At 39.2% G+C, this 18,334-nt stretch overlaps 1 protein-coding gene across 1 annotated transcript in view; it reads right to left on the bottom strand.

Annotated features, from left to right (window-relative positions):
• Positions 1–13,128, bottom strand: part of ncoa5 (nuclear receptor coactivator 5) — a 36,562-nt gene extending 23,434 nt beyond the window's left edge. The window contains exons 1-8 of the mRNA XM_028446029.1: positions 12,985–13,128; positions 12,449–12,501; positions 9,241–9,509; positions 8,931–9,038; positions 4,208–4,271; positions 2,696–2,914; positions 2,505–2,617; positions 91–220 (exon numbers count right to left, since the gene is read on the bottom strand). Of these exons, the coding sequence (XP_028301830.1) occupies positions 91–220; positions 2,505–2,617; positions 2,696–2,914; positions 4,208–4,271; positions 8,931–9,038; positions 9,241–9,412 (806 nt within the window). The 5' untranslated portion in view covers positions 9,413–9,509; positions 12,449–12,501; positions 12,985–13,128. The remainder of the gene's footprint in view (positions 1–90; positions 221–2,504; positions 2,618–2,695; positions 2,915–4,207; positions 4,272–8,930; positions 9,039–9,240; positions 9,510–12,448; positions 12,502–12,984) is intronic.
• Between the last annotated feature and the right edge of the window lie 5,206 nt (positions 13,129–18,334).

The raw sequence follows: 18,334 nt of genomic DNA, 5'->3' as shown, positions 1-18,334 counted from the left end.
ATATGAAATGAAAACATATCGTCTACTGCTGGAACAACCTCAGACCCGTTCAGTGGTCCATGTGCAGTACTGAGCAGAGTGTGAACATACTTCTGAGCCTTGTTCACAACGATCACAGAGCAGTCCACAGGGCGGTTTGTGTCACAGCGTCGCTGCAGTTCCTCGTAGTACTGACGGTAGAGGTCATTACGTCGACGCTCCTCAGGTTGAAGATGCTCCTCTGAAACAGCCAATGGTTTAATGTTTCAGATTCTCATTGATAACTAAGTTCTGAAGTGCCTCCTGTTCTACACACAGCATGGAACTGCTGCCACCTAGGGATGTCACAGTATTGACGATAGTGGTATTACAAGTGCCTCAATATTGTTGTTATGTCACGGTAAGGGTGTGCGATCTGACAATATTAGATCATTAAAGATTAAAACATGACGACAATCTCCCAAATCACGTAGATCGTAGAACCGTCTGTACTTCACATTTTAACCGTTGCAGTGCCGTGGCTGCATCATATGTCTGTAGTTCATACACAGCTCATCCAAAGGTTTTTTTACTCTGCCAAATCACACCATTTGCTCGTCAGCATTAAAGACACCGAAGAACTATTAAGCGCTGAAACAGGGCAGAAATACGCTCTGCTCCCCCCAGCGCACGGACACACTTCTGTGTTAGCGTCTGTCTGACTGAAGGACTGAGAGACGTTTGAGAAAACACTGCATGTATTTCTCTTCTGTAACTTAACTCTGTCGCTCCGCAGCAGAGAGGAGCTGCAGTTCAGGGGGCTGTTTACACATTCTTAAAGGGACAGTGTCCTGAATGTGATTTATTCTAAAATCTACTTTCAGCAACTCAGAATTTTAATCACACATTTCAGCCTTAATGAAGGACAAAGTCAAACGTGACACAAAATGTTGATATTGTGCTCCTAGTGATTAATAAAATGATCTTTGTGGCTTTTTCTCCACTGACTTTGACCCATTGTTTTTCTTGTAAAACTATTAAAAATTAAAATAAATCCAATTTATATTGCCATTTTGAGGAAAAATATAGATATAAATATTGGTTTATATCAGCCAGGTCTAATGTAACCAAAGCAGTAATGTTTTATCCTGTAAAGGATATGATTGCCTAAAATGTGTGAAATGAGGGGTTCAAACACTGCTTAAAGTAGGATTTTATTGACACCAGTGTTACACCTCAAAAACAAATGGAAATCATTCGACTGATATGCTGCCTTGTTATGTAGCAAGTGTTGCTAATGCTACACCATTTTAGTTAAAGTAAAAAGACTGTGTGTGACTAAAACATGTCAGCTCTTTTGTTTGTTAATTGTACCAGTTTGATGAATTACTTCCATACAATTTTAAAAATTATTTGAAAATTACCACGTCTTAAATTATCTTTTTTCCATTTAGGGCGATGATTTTAAGTTGGTGAATTGGTTTGTTTTATTGGTAAATAACTTTAAAATAATCAAAATGATTTTAATGATTGTGATTTTACAAAAAAAAATTGTTTTGGGTTAACTGTTGCGGACCGTTTCAGAGTAAACTACAAGTTCCAGAACGCTTTGGGGCGTGGTCATAGGTTACAGGCGGTTGATAGTGAGGTCAGAGGGGAAAGGAAACATGGTGGCAGTCAGTAGAGGTAGAAAGGTGGAAATTTGTAGAAATTGTGCATGATGCAGCGGCGACAAATCAGGGATGTGGAAACATTAAAGAAACTATAAAAGAGAAAAACACTAAGTGTAACGTGCATTATTCTTCTGGAAATTCGAGCATAATGAGATGCCACTTACCATCCAGAATAGTTTGACTGTGTCAAACAAAGAACCCAGTTTGGTCCCTCAGAACAGCTCAAGGTTTCAAGAAATAACAAGAGGGAGAACTGGGGCCGGGACAACGCGTTGAACGTAATCAATGACGTCGACACAAAAAGTACTAATAAATGAACATTCTAAAACCCCATATTTATTTCTTAATTTTCTTTTTTGTTTGGCAAAGCACTTTCTGTACTAGCATTTGGAATTTTGAGTTTAAGAAAAATGTGAGTGGTGGAGTGTATTACTTTAAGATGTTGTTTTCATATGAGTGAAGAATTAAAAGATGCACTTTTTTCAGTAAGCTAGGCCTATGCGTTTTCAACATAAATCTTAAATTCTGTTGGTTGAGGAAGGACACCATGACAGTCTGCCGGCACCCACTGCTTTTTTTATTTTTTAATGAATGCTACCTCTGACTCTGAAAGCCTTATTTTGTACTTTTATATGCTTACTTAACTTTATTTTGGAATTTTGAGTTGAAGAGCAATACACATATTGCAATGTTAGGGAATCCATGTGTCAATGGAGAACGTAATTTTAATTGACTTTCAGAGGAAAAATAACAGTTCTAATTTAATTGTAATAGGAAAAGATGCTGGTAAGCGTAATCGTAATTGAACATGAATAATTAAAGATGTATATATAAATTGAAAAATGTAATTGACCCCAACCCTGGTAAACATACCCTCAGGCTCTCTACGCCCTGCGTACGGATCAGGGTAAGGCTCTCTGAAGGGCTCCTCCTTCCTCCGGTACGGCTCCTCGGCACCACCGCGGTACGCTCTGCTTACGTCGTCACTGTATCACAGGACAAGCTCCAGGTTACACTGTAAAATAAAGCCATGTGGTGCACTGGAAGTTGCGGGTGCTCCTCACCTGTATAGCGCGTCCCGAGGATCCGCCCTGTCCTTGTCTCGACTCTCCGAGCCACGGTAGCGATAGTCATGGTCTCTGCCCGGCCTGCCCTCTCGACTGGAACCCCTCCCGTCACGGCCGTTCCGTGGCTGCCGTCCATCGCGACTGTCGTGCCCATAGATTGGAGAACGGGACCGAGGCCGTGGATCTTTGGCATCCCCATAACTGCTGTTTGGGGCCCTGAGAGAAACAGTACATGTTATTGTGTGTTGAGAACACCTGACTGAAACCATCCGTAACCCTCAGCAGGTGAGGATAGGACGATAATGAATCCTTCAGTGTGGCCTTTAACGTCACGTAACCCTACGGCACTTTTGCTGATTGGCGACAAGTCGTATGAGATGCATTCCAGAGCGTATCAGAGTAGTCGCAACAACGACGTTTGCAAAACGTTGGTTGGTCCGTCGGCTTTCCTTTTATTAACCACTTGTACGAGTGCCGCCATACGAAATTATTGCCTATTTATTTATTAGTTGTTTTTTTTTCATATTGTTGTTAGTTCTGGTTTAAAACAAGTCTTTACAAGTGCAATGTCTTTAACAACTTTAGTTTGAGTGAAACATGCTTACCAAGGCTAATACATGGGTGTACCGTTTAAGCCGCTGTGCTTCAAATACATTTGATTTTTGTCTGTTTGGAGTTTGAGCATCAAATTTAAAAAAAGGCAAAATGTAAAGAGGTTCAAGTTGATGAGAAAAGCAGCAGTTTTTTTTGGCAACATAAAATACAGATAACGTAAAACCTTGATTTGTTTTGCTCCCTTTGAGCTGTATTAACATATTAAAATTGACCCATAGACACTGGTACCAGTCACAGACGCCAGGTTGGTGAGAAGGTACTCGGCCAGCAAATAGAAAAAGCATACATACTTTTTGCAAAAAAATTCCATTACATGTGGTGTCAACCTAGGATGACAAACACAAGCAGGGTAAATTAAAATTTAATTTTAGTTTGAAGAAAAAGGAAAAAAATAAAATTTACATTTTTTTTTTTTAATTGATCACAGCTGAGAAAATTCCTTGACTATTAAGCAAGGTATTCAAAAAGTTCATAAAATAGTGGCAGACTGAGAGTCCCGTGTATACACGTGTAGAAAACAGTTGTAGCAAAAGGCTTCGCTAAGGTAGAACTCTAAAGATAATTTGAAAAAGCAGGTATTACTGGCATTTTATTCACATTAAATCAGTTGGCAGGATATTTCAGCAACAGGCAGAGATATGAGAACTGACCAAATACTGGTGTGTAAAACGCAAAGAGTCAAGAATGTGAGAGACAAAGACCCTTAAATTAAATCAGTCTGTGTCTTGTGTTTATATTAAAACATGGACATTTTTTAACCGACAAAGTAAATGCACCTTTGTGAATTTTGGCCAAACGGGTGTCACCAAAATCTCCAAACACGCAACGTTTTTAAAAACTAACATTTTCTCTGAGACGATGCAAATTCTTCACACCCATTGTGCGATACTTTACCTTCGAGGTGAGCTCGTCTGGGTTTGAGCTTTAGGATTCCGTCGCTCCACGGCCATATTTACATCTGAAAGTAAACCAACCCAAATGTTGAACACAACAGGTAAATGGTACGTCAGCCACTGTTAACGCAAAAATGAGAAGATGGCGTCGACAGCTTAATGCGCCAAATGGAACTGTGCTCAGGATCCCAGTTTGAAAATGGTCAAGTGGAAGAAAATTTCACGATGCAACAAATTGGGGTTCTAAAATCGGTCGAATAGAGGTGAAGGCACAAAATGTTCTTCTTTTCTTCAAGAAATTAAATATAACAATTGCTAAAATGCAACTATGTGAAACGAAGAAGCAAATACACTCATTGGAGTTCAAAAAGATAAAAAGATCTAAATCAGAGGTGTCAAACTAATTTAGTTCAGGGGACAAATATGGAGCAGTTTATCTTAAGTGGGTCATAATTTAATCATGATTGTGCTCTAGTATGTACTTCCACTTATAAATAAATTATAAAATACGTATGGCACTGATAATAGTATCAACGCAATAAGTGAAATGTCAGCCCTGAAGGATTTTGATTTTCAATTTATTTTTAATTTGTGACCCATTTTTATGTAATTTGGGGAAATTTTGAGGAATAACTTGAATAAAACTGCAGGACTTGGGAAAAATGTTGAGTTTTTAACAATTTGAAATTAAAAATGACAGCCATCATGTGATAAGGGTTATAGTACGTTCACACCAAATGCGTTTTGGGCGTCAAAATTGTGCCTCACGTGCGTAGTTGGACGCTTGTGCTCAATGAATACAGATGCTTGTAACAAACGTCGAAGATGCTCGGTACGCCGAGGGGAGGGGCTTTTGTTGCCGGTGGCGTTTATACAATGGATATTTTGGCGATCAGTTACGTTCATAATTCACCCAGTGACTGTGATATGGTGGGGAATTGTGTTGAGAAGGCGGTGTTTCCAGTCGGATGTATTTTGGTGTGACTCAGTGTGTGCACTGTGATGTCAGAGGGCTATAGAGAAGTGTGGGTGAATGGAGAATAAAGTTTGGACTTCCTTGCTGAACACGCCGCCTCCGACTCCCGTTCATCAGCTCTACATTATCGAGAGAGTGGCTTGGCTTTATTTGCGCCTCGGCACAGTTTCTGCATTCACCAGAGCTGGGCTCGGACAAAAGACGCTTTCAGCGCTACTTCAGTCTCTCCCGTACCCAGTTTGACGACCTGCTGACCCGAATGACTCGAATCTCCTACCAGTACACCAACTACAGGCGCTCTATTCAAGCAGAAGAGCGCCTGTCCATCTGTCTCCACCTCCGGTTTGTGTTTTTTTTCTTCTCATTATTCTGAATACATCACGGTTGGGGAACGCTCCTGATTGGTCGATGCACCGCCATATGCTCCAAAAGTTCAACAATCCCAACTCAAGCGTCGGCCGCGTTGGAGGCGCCGGACGTGCAGCGGAACCTCTGACTCTCCCTAGAAGAGCGTCCACTATATATTGTGAATGTACACCTGCCGCTTTTGACGCCCGACACGTTTGGTGTGAATGCCATTAGAATAGAGCGGAAATGTGAGCCCTGCTAACATTTTGGAGTTTCATTGAATTTGTGTATTAATTGAATACACAACTGAATTAGTTAATTTACTCAAGGATTCATAGTTTCCTTTGACATTTTAACTTTCTGCTGCAGATCGAATAAGATGCTTTAAAGGGTCGGATTTTGCCCACGGTCCTTGGGTTTGACACGTGTGATCTAAATGAAATATTTTCAGTTGCAGGCCATCAGGGTAAGCAGCGCTGACAGCTAGCACTGAGCACAACAAGCTGATTTCAACAATGGGCAAAAACTGCTTAACAAGTACTAGGTAAGTACTTCTTTTCTAAAGAGTTGTAATTTCTGATCTGCGAGGTACAAAGTCCATAGAGTCTAAACACATTTTTATTTTGCCATGAGGGGTGAGATTTTAAGTATCGTGCAGTTATCAAATGATTGTTCCCTGACTGAACCAACGCAACCTGCCAATGCTCTTAGAACTCATGCAGGGTTCTCACCAGGAATTTTTCACAGCATAGGGAGCATGTTGAACGAGCAAGCGCTGTGGAAAATTATGAAAGTTATAACTTTGAGGGCCAAAATTAGTGGGGTTATTTTTGTTATTTTTTAAGGAATGTGTATGTAGCCATTCATTAAAGTAACAAAACAAATGTATCACTATTATCTTTATTTATATCAAATCACCAAATCTAACAGTAATCATATTAAAGGAGCATAGGGCAGGATTTGAGAAAAAAAACATTCATTTTAAGTTGTTTTAAATGGTAATGGGTGATTAAGCGCTCTAAACCATAGAGAATGAGCCCACACCAGGGATGTAACGATTCACTCAACTCTCGATACGATTCGATTCATGATACTGGGTTCACGATACGATTCTCACAATTTATTTTACAAAATGGGACTGTAGACAATTTTTTTTTTTTGGGAAAAAAAACTAGAAAATACAGTACTATTTTTCTTTTATTTTTCATTGTCAAAAGAATTCCTTGATAAACTATTCAAAACAATGCAATTTAACTAAAAATAAATCTTGAATGAAATAGAGGAATAATACAAATGAAAATGAAGCCTATTAATTTAAATTCTGGTTCTATAATAAACAATGCAAAACTGCATAATAGTTATTTTTCTTTTTAAAAGTGCAACTGAAAATGTATTTTGACAATTGGACTTTAAAAAAAACAAAAAAAACCGTGATTGCAATGATTTACGTCATATTTGTTTGGACCAGCACAGGGCGCTGGTAATACAGTGGTCGGTTGGCATGCAGATATCTTGCAGTGAAGAAGAAAAGCTATGCTAGCAGACAGAGCTAATAGAAAAACGTGACTTTTACATATATTCAAGTAATATTACAGATATTCTTTCGATGCTAAAGGGGTAATGAATCATTTATTAACATATTTAAGAATAGAAGGCGGCCAGAAAGAAAGTATAAGCAGACTCCGCACACCGCCTACACTTGTGGATAGCGCCCTCTGCTTGTTAAAAAAAGTACTGCGATTCAATTTTCAGAAAATCGATATCAACCGTGATACCTATGAATCGATTTTTAACTGCCTTACGATTAATCGTTACATCCCTAGCCCACACATTTCTACCTATTGCCTTGAAAAGATTATGTGATACATTTTGTACTGCTGTTATGATACCAATTTCCCCGAGCAGTTCTGGTGATGTGAAGTCAAATGACACTGATGGTGACGTCAAATGACGCTGGTGCACGTTCTCTACGGTTTGAAGAGGCAGCCCGCAACCGGAAATAAAAAAGAATGAGAAGACAGCTTGGAGACTGAAAAAAGACAAGCACGGTGGACTAAACTACTGTTTGGTTCCACAGATAAATGCAGAGGCATGTGCACAGGTCTTGCAGTAAACAGTCACATAAATAGCGAGTAGATAAATAACCGTGTCACAATTAAAATCTAATTTTCTTCAAAGAAATTACATATTTACAATTGTTTTAGTGGTAATCACCAATTTTATTAACTAACAACTGTTAATGTTAACAAAGGCGCAGTGCACACAAGAGACCCATCAGATCTATTTACATATCCCAAGTATCAAAGATAAGGATAATTTGTTAGTGTGCTGAAAAAGGAATGTTTCAATGATGTATTCTTTAAGAATGTCCTCTGCTCCATTCTCCTACCCAAGTTGCCCCGCGGAGCACAGTACATCAGCTGTGGCTGCTGCAGAGTGCAGGAAAGGAAGAACGCTACACGCAAACACTGTGACCCAACACGACCAACAGTTCGAAATATCTGTCTGAACCCAACCTGTCCGGTGCTGTCAGGTCCTGTCAGGGTTCAGTCGGGTATCCGTCCTCTAGTATCAACTGTAAACAGTTGATGCGCGCCCCCTCGACGGCTTGGCTGATGGTCGCAGTTACCCTAACCACTGTGGTGTCACTATAGATTTTGATTTCTAGATCCTGCCCTATGCTCCGTTAAATAAATAATTAATTATTAATGCCAGGGACTGTAAGTGCTGGGACAAATGTAAAGCTACTAATCATCGTTCCTGTCTTCACTTAGAAATTATTGGGTAAGAAAAGGAGCAGGTCAACATGCTTCCATTCACTGTGCTCTGCTGTGCAGTTACACAGCGGCCCGTGTTTCGAGACGGGTCGAGTCGGGTGGGTGGTCGAAATTGCCACCGACCCCTTGAGCCAACTGCCGTGGTCCGGTCACCGTGTTGGGGTGTACTGAGGACAGTCCATGCCGGAAGTGAGGGGTTCCGTCTCCGCCAGAGAGCGGAGCGAGGTAACCATGTCCACAGTGCCAGTAAGCGGCAAGTTGGGGGGTGCCTTTACAACAATTATCACAATGGTACCGATTAAAAAAAGAACAAACAACAAAAAATTGTTGTTGAAAAGTGAGCGTAGGGGAGCAAAATTACAACGCCAGGGGGGGGGTTTGTCTACACTCAACAGCGCTGGCGAGAACCCTAATGTCAAACTTTTATTTCAGTTGTTCATGAAGTGCAGACATAAAAATACAAATATAAATGTAGCTTTTGTTTTTGTCACCTTTCACATATGCAAAAGTTCTTCAAATGAAATATTTTATCTCACAGTTCATTAATTGGCTATAAAACGCTTTGTTCACAAAAAAAAAAAAAAAAAAAAAAAAAAATCACACATTCTGCAGTCAAGTCTTACCTATTTTATAACCTTTATATATGCGACCTTTATGGCCTTCCTTCGCAGCTTCGGCTTCTTCAGGATGTTCAAATTGTACAAATCCAAAACCACGAAACATGGACACGCCTGGAAAAGGAATATTTAAAGTAGCACAAAACTATGATGAATTTTCTGAAAGGCACCACTTGTGTTTCTAACACATTAAGAATTAGTATTTCTGGTAATGTCAGAGTGCTGAAACATTCCAGGAACAAAATTTATGCCAGTCGTATTGAATAAAACTGAATGTGATGTAATGGGCTACCAAAAACATCATGTGTTTACTGACCGACTACTTTCCCGTATGGCCTGAACATGTCTTCGAGGTCCTTCTTTTTCATTTCGGATGTCGGTAAATTTCCAACAAAAATCCTTCTCTCCAAATCTCGAGGGTCGTTACTGTGGCAGCAGCCTTGAGTAAATCGCTCAAGTGAAGGGCTGCGGCTTCTTCGTCGAGACATGGCGAGATCCCACGATATGGAGCTTTCTTTCTTGGTATGAATTAAATTCTTGAGCAGGCGTGTTGGTTTTTAAATCGTCTTTAAATTCTCCAAAATCCTGAAACATGTCAGTGAGTCAAAAGAAAAGATTAAATTTCCTGGAGAGATGAAGACATTTTGTGGAAGTTGCATCAAAATAAATGTTGCAGAGCAGTGCAGACAAAAAATAATCTTGCAGACAATTTGTTAAATATAAATGCCAAAAACTGAAGTTTTACATATATATATATATACTTAATGTGCAATGAACACAGTTGTGAGTAGGGCTGGGTGATATTGAAAATTAATATCTATTTTTGTCAAAATCGCAATATTTTCCACTCAAATTCTTACCAGGAAATAAATTCTAGGAGCCAAAATGCCACATTGAGCTTGTGCTGCTCCATTGTTGAATGTTGTGAAACAACAAGAAGGTTCTGCGCTCACTTTGACCCAGAGATAAGAACCTTTTCTTCAGTTTTCTGTTTTTCAGCCCACACAATTTTCCCTCTAGTAACAGTCCCATCAAGCGGTTAGCTCATGAAACAGCACCAGAGGATGTTCGGCGCAGATCAGACGTTGCGCTCTGAACGCAAACAGAGCCAAACCAAGGTGATCAAATTATCAGCTGTCCTGCGACCATTCGGACCAAGTCCGGGACTAAAGCCTGATATACGGTTCTGCTTAAAATCCCCCGCCATAGACGCACTTTGGCGTAGACCCCCTCACAAGGGCTGTGATTGCTCCCCTCCAAACCTCAGCCCTGGTCTCTACCTTTACCAGTCACACCGCCATATTTCAACTTGTTGCAGAGCGATACGAGAGTTGTTTCTCCAGTGGATTGAGTCAGAGAGAAAAACGAGACGGACTAAAAGCGCCAGAGAATTTTTATTTCCTGAAGCACTGCCAAACGGGGTCTATCCCAGATAAAAGGTGTGTTTTCTGTTATTTTCGCTACTCTGCCTCGTCCCTGTAGCTACGGTGCTTTTGTGTGTGTTTCATTAACAGTAAACAATGACCAACATGCTGTGGAGGCTGCCAAAAAAGCAGACATGACGTTATGTTTAAAGCGATCTTTACAGCTCTGTCCGGCTCCCAACTCGCTGCTTCCCGGGGCCGTGAACCAGATTACCCCGCTGCCCGTTCTACGGCAAGGTTGGGGTCCCCTAAACCCCAGTGCGCTCGATACACTTCTTCTTTGTTTACGAGTTACTTTTGTTTATATTGAAAAATAAATTGCACGTTTTGAAATCGTTTTAATGTTTGTGTCCAACAAAACACACATGGTTCGGTACAGTAGGTAAGTAATAATCCAGAAATAAATGCATAATAAACATAAAACACATTTTTCTGTGACCGGAAGATAAACAAGGGCTTTTTAATGCTTTTTTGTAACACAGCCACACCCCCTAGCGGCAGGGTGGCCAATCACCTAGTGAGGCATTCTCCCGGGGTAGATCCTGATGCTGAACCATATATCAGGCTTAAACCGGTGTGAAAGCACCCCCACCGAAGAATCCTAAAGTGCTTAAAACACTTGCATAGTGCACCTCACTTTTTGTGGCGTGAACACAAAGTCTAGAGCGGCTCAAAAGTGAATTCTAGGGCGATTGTTTCTGCCTGACTCCGAGCTTCCATTCATAACAGGGAGTTAAACCAGGAACAATTCGACATCTCCACTGTGCCTCCGACAGTCGGCCAGTCACACAGAGAAAGTAAATTCAGCTCAAACCATCTGTCATCATGTTTCCTCTGCATTGAGATGAAGGGGGAGTGTTTGAGGGCGGGGCGTAGAATGTGTGAGACAGGTAGGGGAGAAGGAGCTGAAGCTAATGCGACACCTAAAACTATTATTTTAACATAGGCCAGGGTTGCCCCACGGCCTTCTATCAAACACACGTATACTCGTCGCGCCCCGCAGGCGCTCTGTTGCTCCGCGTGCCGGGACATTTGTCCCCAGTGTAGGTGACGTAGCAGCTGTGTCTCTTTGTCCCAGTGTCCGTGAACGCAGCACGGACCGTGTCGGTCCCTAGTGTTGGTGACGCAGCAGCTGTGTATTTGGGGACATGGTGGTGCGTATAGTGTCCATATCAGACCCTGATTCACGGGTGGAAGACTCAGAGGACGAGGAAGTTGCATACTTTTGGATTTTTGAAAATAAGGTCACCCTACGCACTCGCACAGATGCGACCAGATAAAATTTTCACTTGCACACACTGAATAGTCGCATTCTCGAGCCCTGATATGAAACAATATGATGTGGATCAAAGCTCCGAAGTCGAGATAATGGCTTCTCGATCTTAGAACTTTAGCCTTTATTGTGTCACAAATTTACATTTTTAGTAAATCTGACACAAATTCAAAAATGATGACCACAATTAAACAAAATACTATCAAATCCAAGTGTGAGTAGTTCTGAGCACAAATAAATGTGACATTTTTCGACTGACAAATTGCAAGTATAGACAAGCAGATTAACTCTGACGAGGTTTAGTTAGCAAATACATTGTAAAGAAATTGTGCAACAGCAGCATTTGAAATGGGCTAAAGACAGGAATGCAGTTTAAAACATTTTGGTTGAAATGATCACAGGTTTTTTTGAAAAAAGTGCATTAAATGCCACAATTTCCAGTGACAAGAGCAATGACTATCTGCACGTGTTTGCACAAAGAGTTGCAATCGCAAGGAGAAAATCAAAGAAATCGCTTAAAATATGGATCCAGGATTTTGATATACACATGCATATGTATATATATTTTTATATGTATGTATCAACATAATTTGAAATGCCATCTTGAAGAAAATGGCATTCACCATGATGAAATAGTCGCTCACACATTTTAAACACGTCCAAATTTTGAAATTCCTTCAGTTCAGAGAAAGCAATCTCCTTTTTCGGTTTAGAAAAAAATAATTGTTGTTTAGGCACACAAACAACACATAGTCAACATCGTAAACAGTATCATAAATAAGCCGTGTGTGCTTGGAATGAGATTTTTTAAGCCTGCTGCTGCATACCTGACGTTAAAATTTGACGTCCTAGATTTAAGGGGTTCAGAAGCAGCAGGTATCTGAAAAGAGACAAAATGGCATCAACTTACGCTGTTACAATGAATAAACAAATATGTATAAACCTCTCCTGTTAACTGTACATGAACAAGTCCTAGCAGTTTTGAGTCTTACAGTAATACCTTACCATTTAATTAACAAAGGTAGCAATAGACAATAAAAGCAGAGGTGGCATTTAAATCAACCATAAGATCCATGACTGAAATTTAAACTTGGGTACCCAAGCTCATTATGTGCCATGTGGGGTGCATAAACATGTCTTAATCAAATTCTGATTCAATGCCTTTTCTACTAATACGAGTTGTGTCCAATTCAGTCGCACGGCGTCATTTTTCTGCGCTAGCACAACACGAGCTAACTTAGCATCCAGGATCATTGAACTGCCTCGGTCGGCTTTAGAGCATTAATAGAAAAAGTCAAATTGCAGTTAAATAACTGACACGATTAATTGAACGTATTATTGTTTTCCACAAAACTCTATTTACCTCCAATGAGTAGGATTCACAGCGTTTCCAGCGGTCAAAGGATTACACGAGGTTTCCCACGACAAAGCGACTGAAAATATCTTCCTCTAATAATGAAAGCAGCAAACAGCACATTAGTGCTTTACCGCCTCCCAGTGGTGGGAGTAGGAACTTCTAATGTTTCTTCTTCTTCTTCTTCTTCTTCTTTTTCTTTTTCTTTTTCTTTTTCTTTTTCTTTTTCTTCTTCTTTTTTTTTTTTTCTCTTTCTTCTTTTTCTCTTTCTTCTTTTTCTCTTTCTTCTTTTTCTCTTTCTTCTTCTTCTCTTTCTTCTTTCTTCTTCTTCTCTTTCTTCTTTCTTCTTTCTTCTTCTTCTTGTTTCCGGAAAGGCTGTACACTAAAAGAAGCGTAATGCTGCCCTCTTCTGTTCACTTAGAGTCACTCCATTTTAGATTCTCAAATAGAGGTTGGAAGATTGAAGATACCTCACGACTGCCTTATCTATTAAAATCGACTCTGTTCTTGGTGCAAATATTGACTTTATTGAAAACACTGTCAGCCCAAGAGTTGAAAGTTCTTTAAATAACGTTCCCCTTTCAACAGAATAACATCCACAGGCCATGGGAACATGAGAACAGGCCATGGGAACATGAGAACATGGGAAATAGTCTCAAATTGACCACACTGACATAATCCATCCGGATGTTTGCCTATTCGATTTAAATATGCAGCTAGTCCACAATGCCCCAGTCTTAATCTGGTTATCTTAACTTGATTTGATCGGCAAGTTGCCCACAGGAGTCTAGTGCCCTGCACACAAGGTTGACACTTAAAATAATGCCTCCCTCTAGACTCATTCTCCCACTCCCTTTGCCATTGCTGATACACAGTAGCTTTGAAAACACTGACACACTCAGCCTTCCCCAATCGAACCACATATCTTCTGATGTTTCGATTTGGTTGGAGTAAATTAGAATTGTAATTGATAATTAATTACAATTATGGCGTAGGTATAATAGTAATTGTTTTTTGCCGTTTTAATCATAATGAAATTGTAATTGAGTTCAGTTATTTATTTTATTTTTTTTAACCCCCTTAATTTTTTCTTTTTGTATTTGTATTTAGTTTTCTTGTGTCTTTCTTTGGCTGCTGTAACGTGTGAATTCCCTAGTATAATCTATTCTAATTCAAGATGACAATAAAAACTCAATTACAATTCAGTCGAAAGAAAAACTGGGGAATCATTTTACAGTTCTATGACTTAACATAGTCAAAATGACTAAATTTAGTTTTATATCAATTTTCCCCACGACCTGTCAGTTTAGAATCAATTTATCATTTAAAAACAAACAAAAAAAAGTAAATCGAGAGGTACACAGACAGAAAAAAGGCTCAGGCGCCCACACAAAAAACATGAAAACCAATATTTCCATGAATAAGGAAGCCTAACAAGGTAACCAAGAGTTGAGCAACAAATGGGATTCTACATTGATTCTACATAATATATATTTTAGTGTATTTTACCACTAATTCAAGAGATGAATCAAAACGGACCTGTTATCATAAGAAATAAGAGGAAGGTTAAGTTTTTTGAGATTATTCAATCAGTCAATCAATCAATCTTTATTTCTATAGCGCAGATTACAACAAAGGTCATCTCATAGCCCTATCGAAATATAAAAATCATAATAATTAGGAAAAAACCCAACAAAATCCACATGAACAAGCATTTGGCGACAGTGGGAAGAAAAAACTTCTTTTTAACAGGCAGAAATCTCCAGCAGAACCAGGGTTAGAGGTGGCAGCCATCTGCTTTAACTGGTTGGGGTTAGTGGACAGGAGGAACACAACAAGATAGAGAGATAGACCATCAGAGTGTCCCAGACTAGTTGAGCCGTGAACCATTGGTCAGGAACTGTCATCTCTAGCTTCAAGACACCTGAAACAGAAAGAGAGAAGGGCGAGGAAAAGGCACAGACTTCAGAAAAACACGATACAGTATTATCAAGTCGGTCAGCCTTGGCCTTGGGCCTCACTCTCAGTGGGCTAGTCAACGCTTATTATAAAGGTGACGAATCTCTTCCTGTTTAATGGTAAGCTAACAGCCACTCCAAGGTCTGTAAATGCCACCATTCATTGAGTTGAGCCTTAAAGGTGGAGAAGGTAGCAGCCTCCCGTACCGATATTGGGAGCTGGTTCCAAAGGCGAGGAGCCTGGTAGCTGAAAGCTCTGCCTCCTGTTCTACTTCTAGACACTTTAGGAACTTTCAGAAGGCCAGCAAATTGAGAGTGGAATGTTCTGCCTGAACGATAGGGAACTAACAGGTTTTTAAGATATACAGGAGCTTGATCATGAAAAGCTTTGTATGCTAACAGGAGGATTTTAAACTCTATTCTAGATTTTTTATCAAACCAATGAAGGGAAGCCAATTCTGGAGAAATATGCTCTCTCCTGTAAGTACCTGTTAGTATTCTAGCTGCAGCATTCTGGATTAACTGGAGACTTGTTAGTGAGTTACTAGGACATCCTGACAATAAAGAGTTACATTAATCTAGTTTAGATGTAACAAATGCATGGATTAGTTTTTCAGCCTCACTCTGGGCCAAGGTATTCCTGATTTTAGATATTACAGAGGTGGACGAAGGCTGTCCTTGAGATTTTCTTAATATGAGAGTTAAAAAAAACAAGTCAGTATCAAAGATGACGCCTACGTTTTTTACTATGGTGCTGGGTGACAGAGTGATGCCATCCAGAGACACTATTTGCTCTGATAATTTCTCTCTAAGGTGTTTCGGGCCAAATAAAATCACTTCGGTTTTATCCTGGTTAAAAAGGAGAAAGTTATGGCTCCAGGATGTGATGTCTTTAAGACAAGCCTGGAGTTTTAATTACTAACGAGTTTTCATTGACAAATAGAGCTGTGTATCATCCGCATAGCAATAAAAATGTATACCATGTTCTCTGATAATGTTATATAGTGGAAGCATATATTGCAGTATGTAAAGAGTATTGGTTCTTCTGAGGCTAAGAGGAGATCATTGCTTACTTTTACTAAAGCAGTCTATGTGCTGTGATGGGCTCTAAAGCCAGAATGAAAGCTCTTGTATAAATTGTTCCTAAGTAGGTGATCACATAGTTGACCTGCAATGATTTTTTTTCAAGAGTTTTGGAAACAAAAGGGAGATTGGATATTGGCCTATAATTGGACAAGTAATTTTTTAAGGAGAGGTTTGATTACAGCGGTTTTAAAGGCCTGTGGTACATAACCTGTTGTGAGAGATGTGTTAATCTAGTTCACTATATTAGTGCTAATTAGTGGAAAAACATTTTAAATAGTGGAGTTGCTATTGGATCCAAAAGACAGGTTGTTGGTTTAGAAACACCAACTATTGAGGTCAGTTCAGATAGACCAAATGGAGTGAAACTATGTCAATAAAAGCTACATCAATTGAATCGTGTCCTGGGCCTTCCACGAGGCCTCTTCCCAATAGGACATGCCTGAAACACCTCCCGAGGGAGGCGACCAGGAGGCATCCGACTATGTCTGAGCTGGCCTGGTGTCGCCTCGGGGTCCCCCCAGAACGGCTGGAGGAGGTGTGCGTGGATCGGGAGGTCTGAGCATCTCTGCTGAGACTGCCGATTCCGATGTGAGCCAGCTCCCTCTTTGTTTACCCTTTGAGTAGCTATATTTGTGCCACAGGCATGTTCAATTTTTTATTCGCACTATGTTGAGATGCTAAGAGAAGAGTTTATTATTTTTTAATTGTAATGTTATATGTTATAGAATATGTAGTTATCTGATTTCTTAATCAGAAAATTGAAGCTACTGTGAAGTTGCTGTTGCACTTTTGCTTAAACCTGGTTTAAAGCTTGAAATGGTTGAATGACAGAACCTCATTTACTTTTTATTTTGGGATTGTTCTATGCATTTTAACTGTTGAGGACGTTCGCAGCAATAAATTTGCACTTTTGCCAGTATATCTGTGTCTGCAGTGATTTTTAAGTGCATTAAAAAAAATCAAAAATTGAATCGAAACTCGAATTTTTTTTTTCTTTTTAAATCTGAGATTTTCTTTTTTTTTAGGCAAAATCGCCCAGCCCTAAACTGAGGATTATTCTTGTTTTTCTCTCTTAAAGTTGAGTAATACAAAGTTCTAGCTTTGTGAAGAGCATTGATTAAAGGCTCAGTAATTGTGATTAATTGTAATTGAACTTTAATAATTAAGAACGTAATTGTAATTGACTTACAGGGGGAGAATGATCATTTTATTTGTAATTAGAAAAAAATGACGGCCACCATATTGGTAATCGAGTTGTCATTGAACATGGATAGCTCACAACATTATTTAATTGAAACATTTAATGTAATTAACCCCAACCCTGGTTAACAATAATGACAAATCATATAATAGTGTCTTTTTTCAGTCTTAACACGCAGAAAATCAGCGTGATTCATCTATGAATGTTGCAGTACTCCCATCTAGATATGTACAAAAAGCAAAAAAAAACAAAACAAAACAAAGCCAAGAAGCTGGATCAGAGGAAAAAAAAATGAATTTTCACTTTTCCTAATATACATTTTTTTGATTGTAGAAATGTATTGATGTAGCAATAGAAGTGATGCTTCTTAGAACTTTTCATGGATGTTAAGTGGAGAAGTCAGGCATTCTCAAACTGTTACCTTTAGAAATTGAATCCTTATGATGGAAAATGCAAATGGAGTGGAGGAAAACACAGTATCTTCATCAGGGACATGCTTCTCCTTCACAACTTTTTAAGTATAAAAACCATAGTGCTATTTTTTTATTGAATAGAATGAATATTTAGAAAATAATCAATGGATCTATTGTCAGAAATATGAAGAGACAATACTCTGATGCAGCACATTACCCATTTTGAAATAAAATAAAACACATGATAGTTTTTTGTAATCCCTTTACATGCATGCTCTTTCAATATAATTGTTAAACAAATGTAAAGCCTTCAAATTATAATGGAATTTATTTTCATGTGACATCCATTTGCCTTAAGGGTTCTTGGGACGCTTTTCTGAAAAATAAATAAAAAAGTTTACACAAATGCAAGACAACGGTCTCAAATCTCTTGTAGAAATGTTCAGCAGAAGCACTCAGTGTCATCCTGTGGTCAACAGAGATTGACCTAGTTAAAATAAACATGAGCCCTATATACTGTCTGGCTTAATATATACATCCATAATGTATATTGTGAGTGGTTTTGTCTTTATAAGATGTAATACAAAAAAAAGGATCAGCGTAGGGCTACCCTTGCTTTAAAACCTCTGTGAGCTGTAATATCTTACACATCCTGAGATTGTGGAGGATAGATGGAAACACATTCATTGTTTATCTTCAGA

This window comes from Gouania willdenowi, chromosome 5 (assembly GCF_900634775.1).
Source record: "Gouania willdenowi chromosome 5, fGouWil2.1, whole genome shotgun sequence".
NCBI lineage: Eukaryota > Metazoa > Chordata > Actinopteri > Blenniiformes > Gobiesocidae > Gouania > Gouania willdenowi.
The sequence above is the reverse complement of the archived record's forward strand: the minus strand, read 5'-3'. Positions and strand labels throughout refer to the sequence as shown.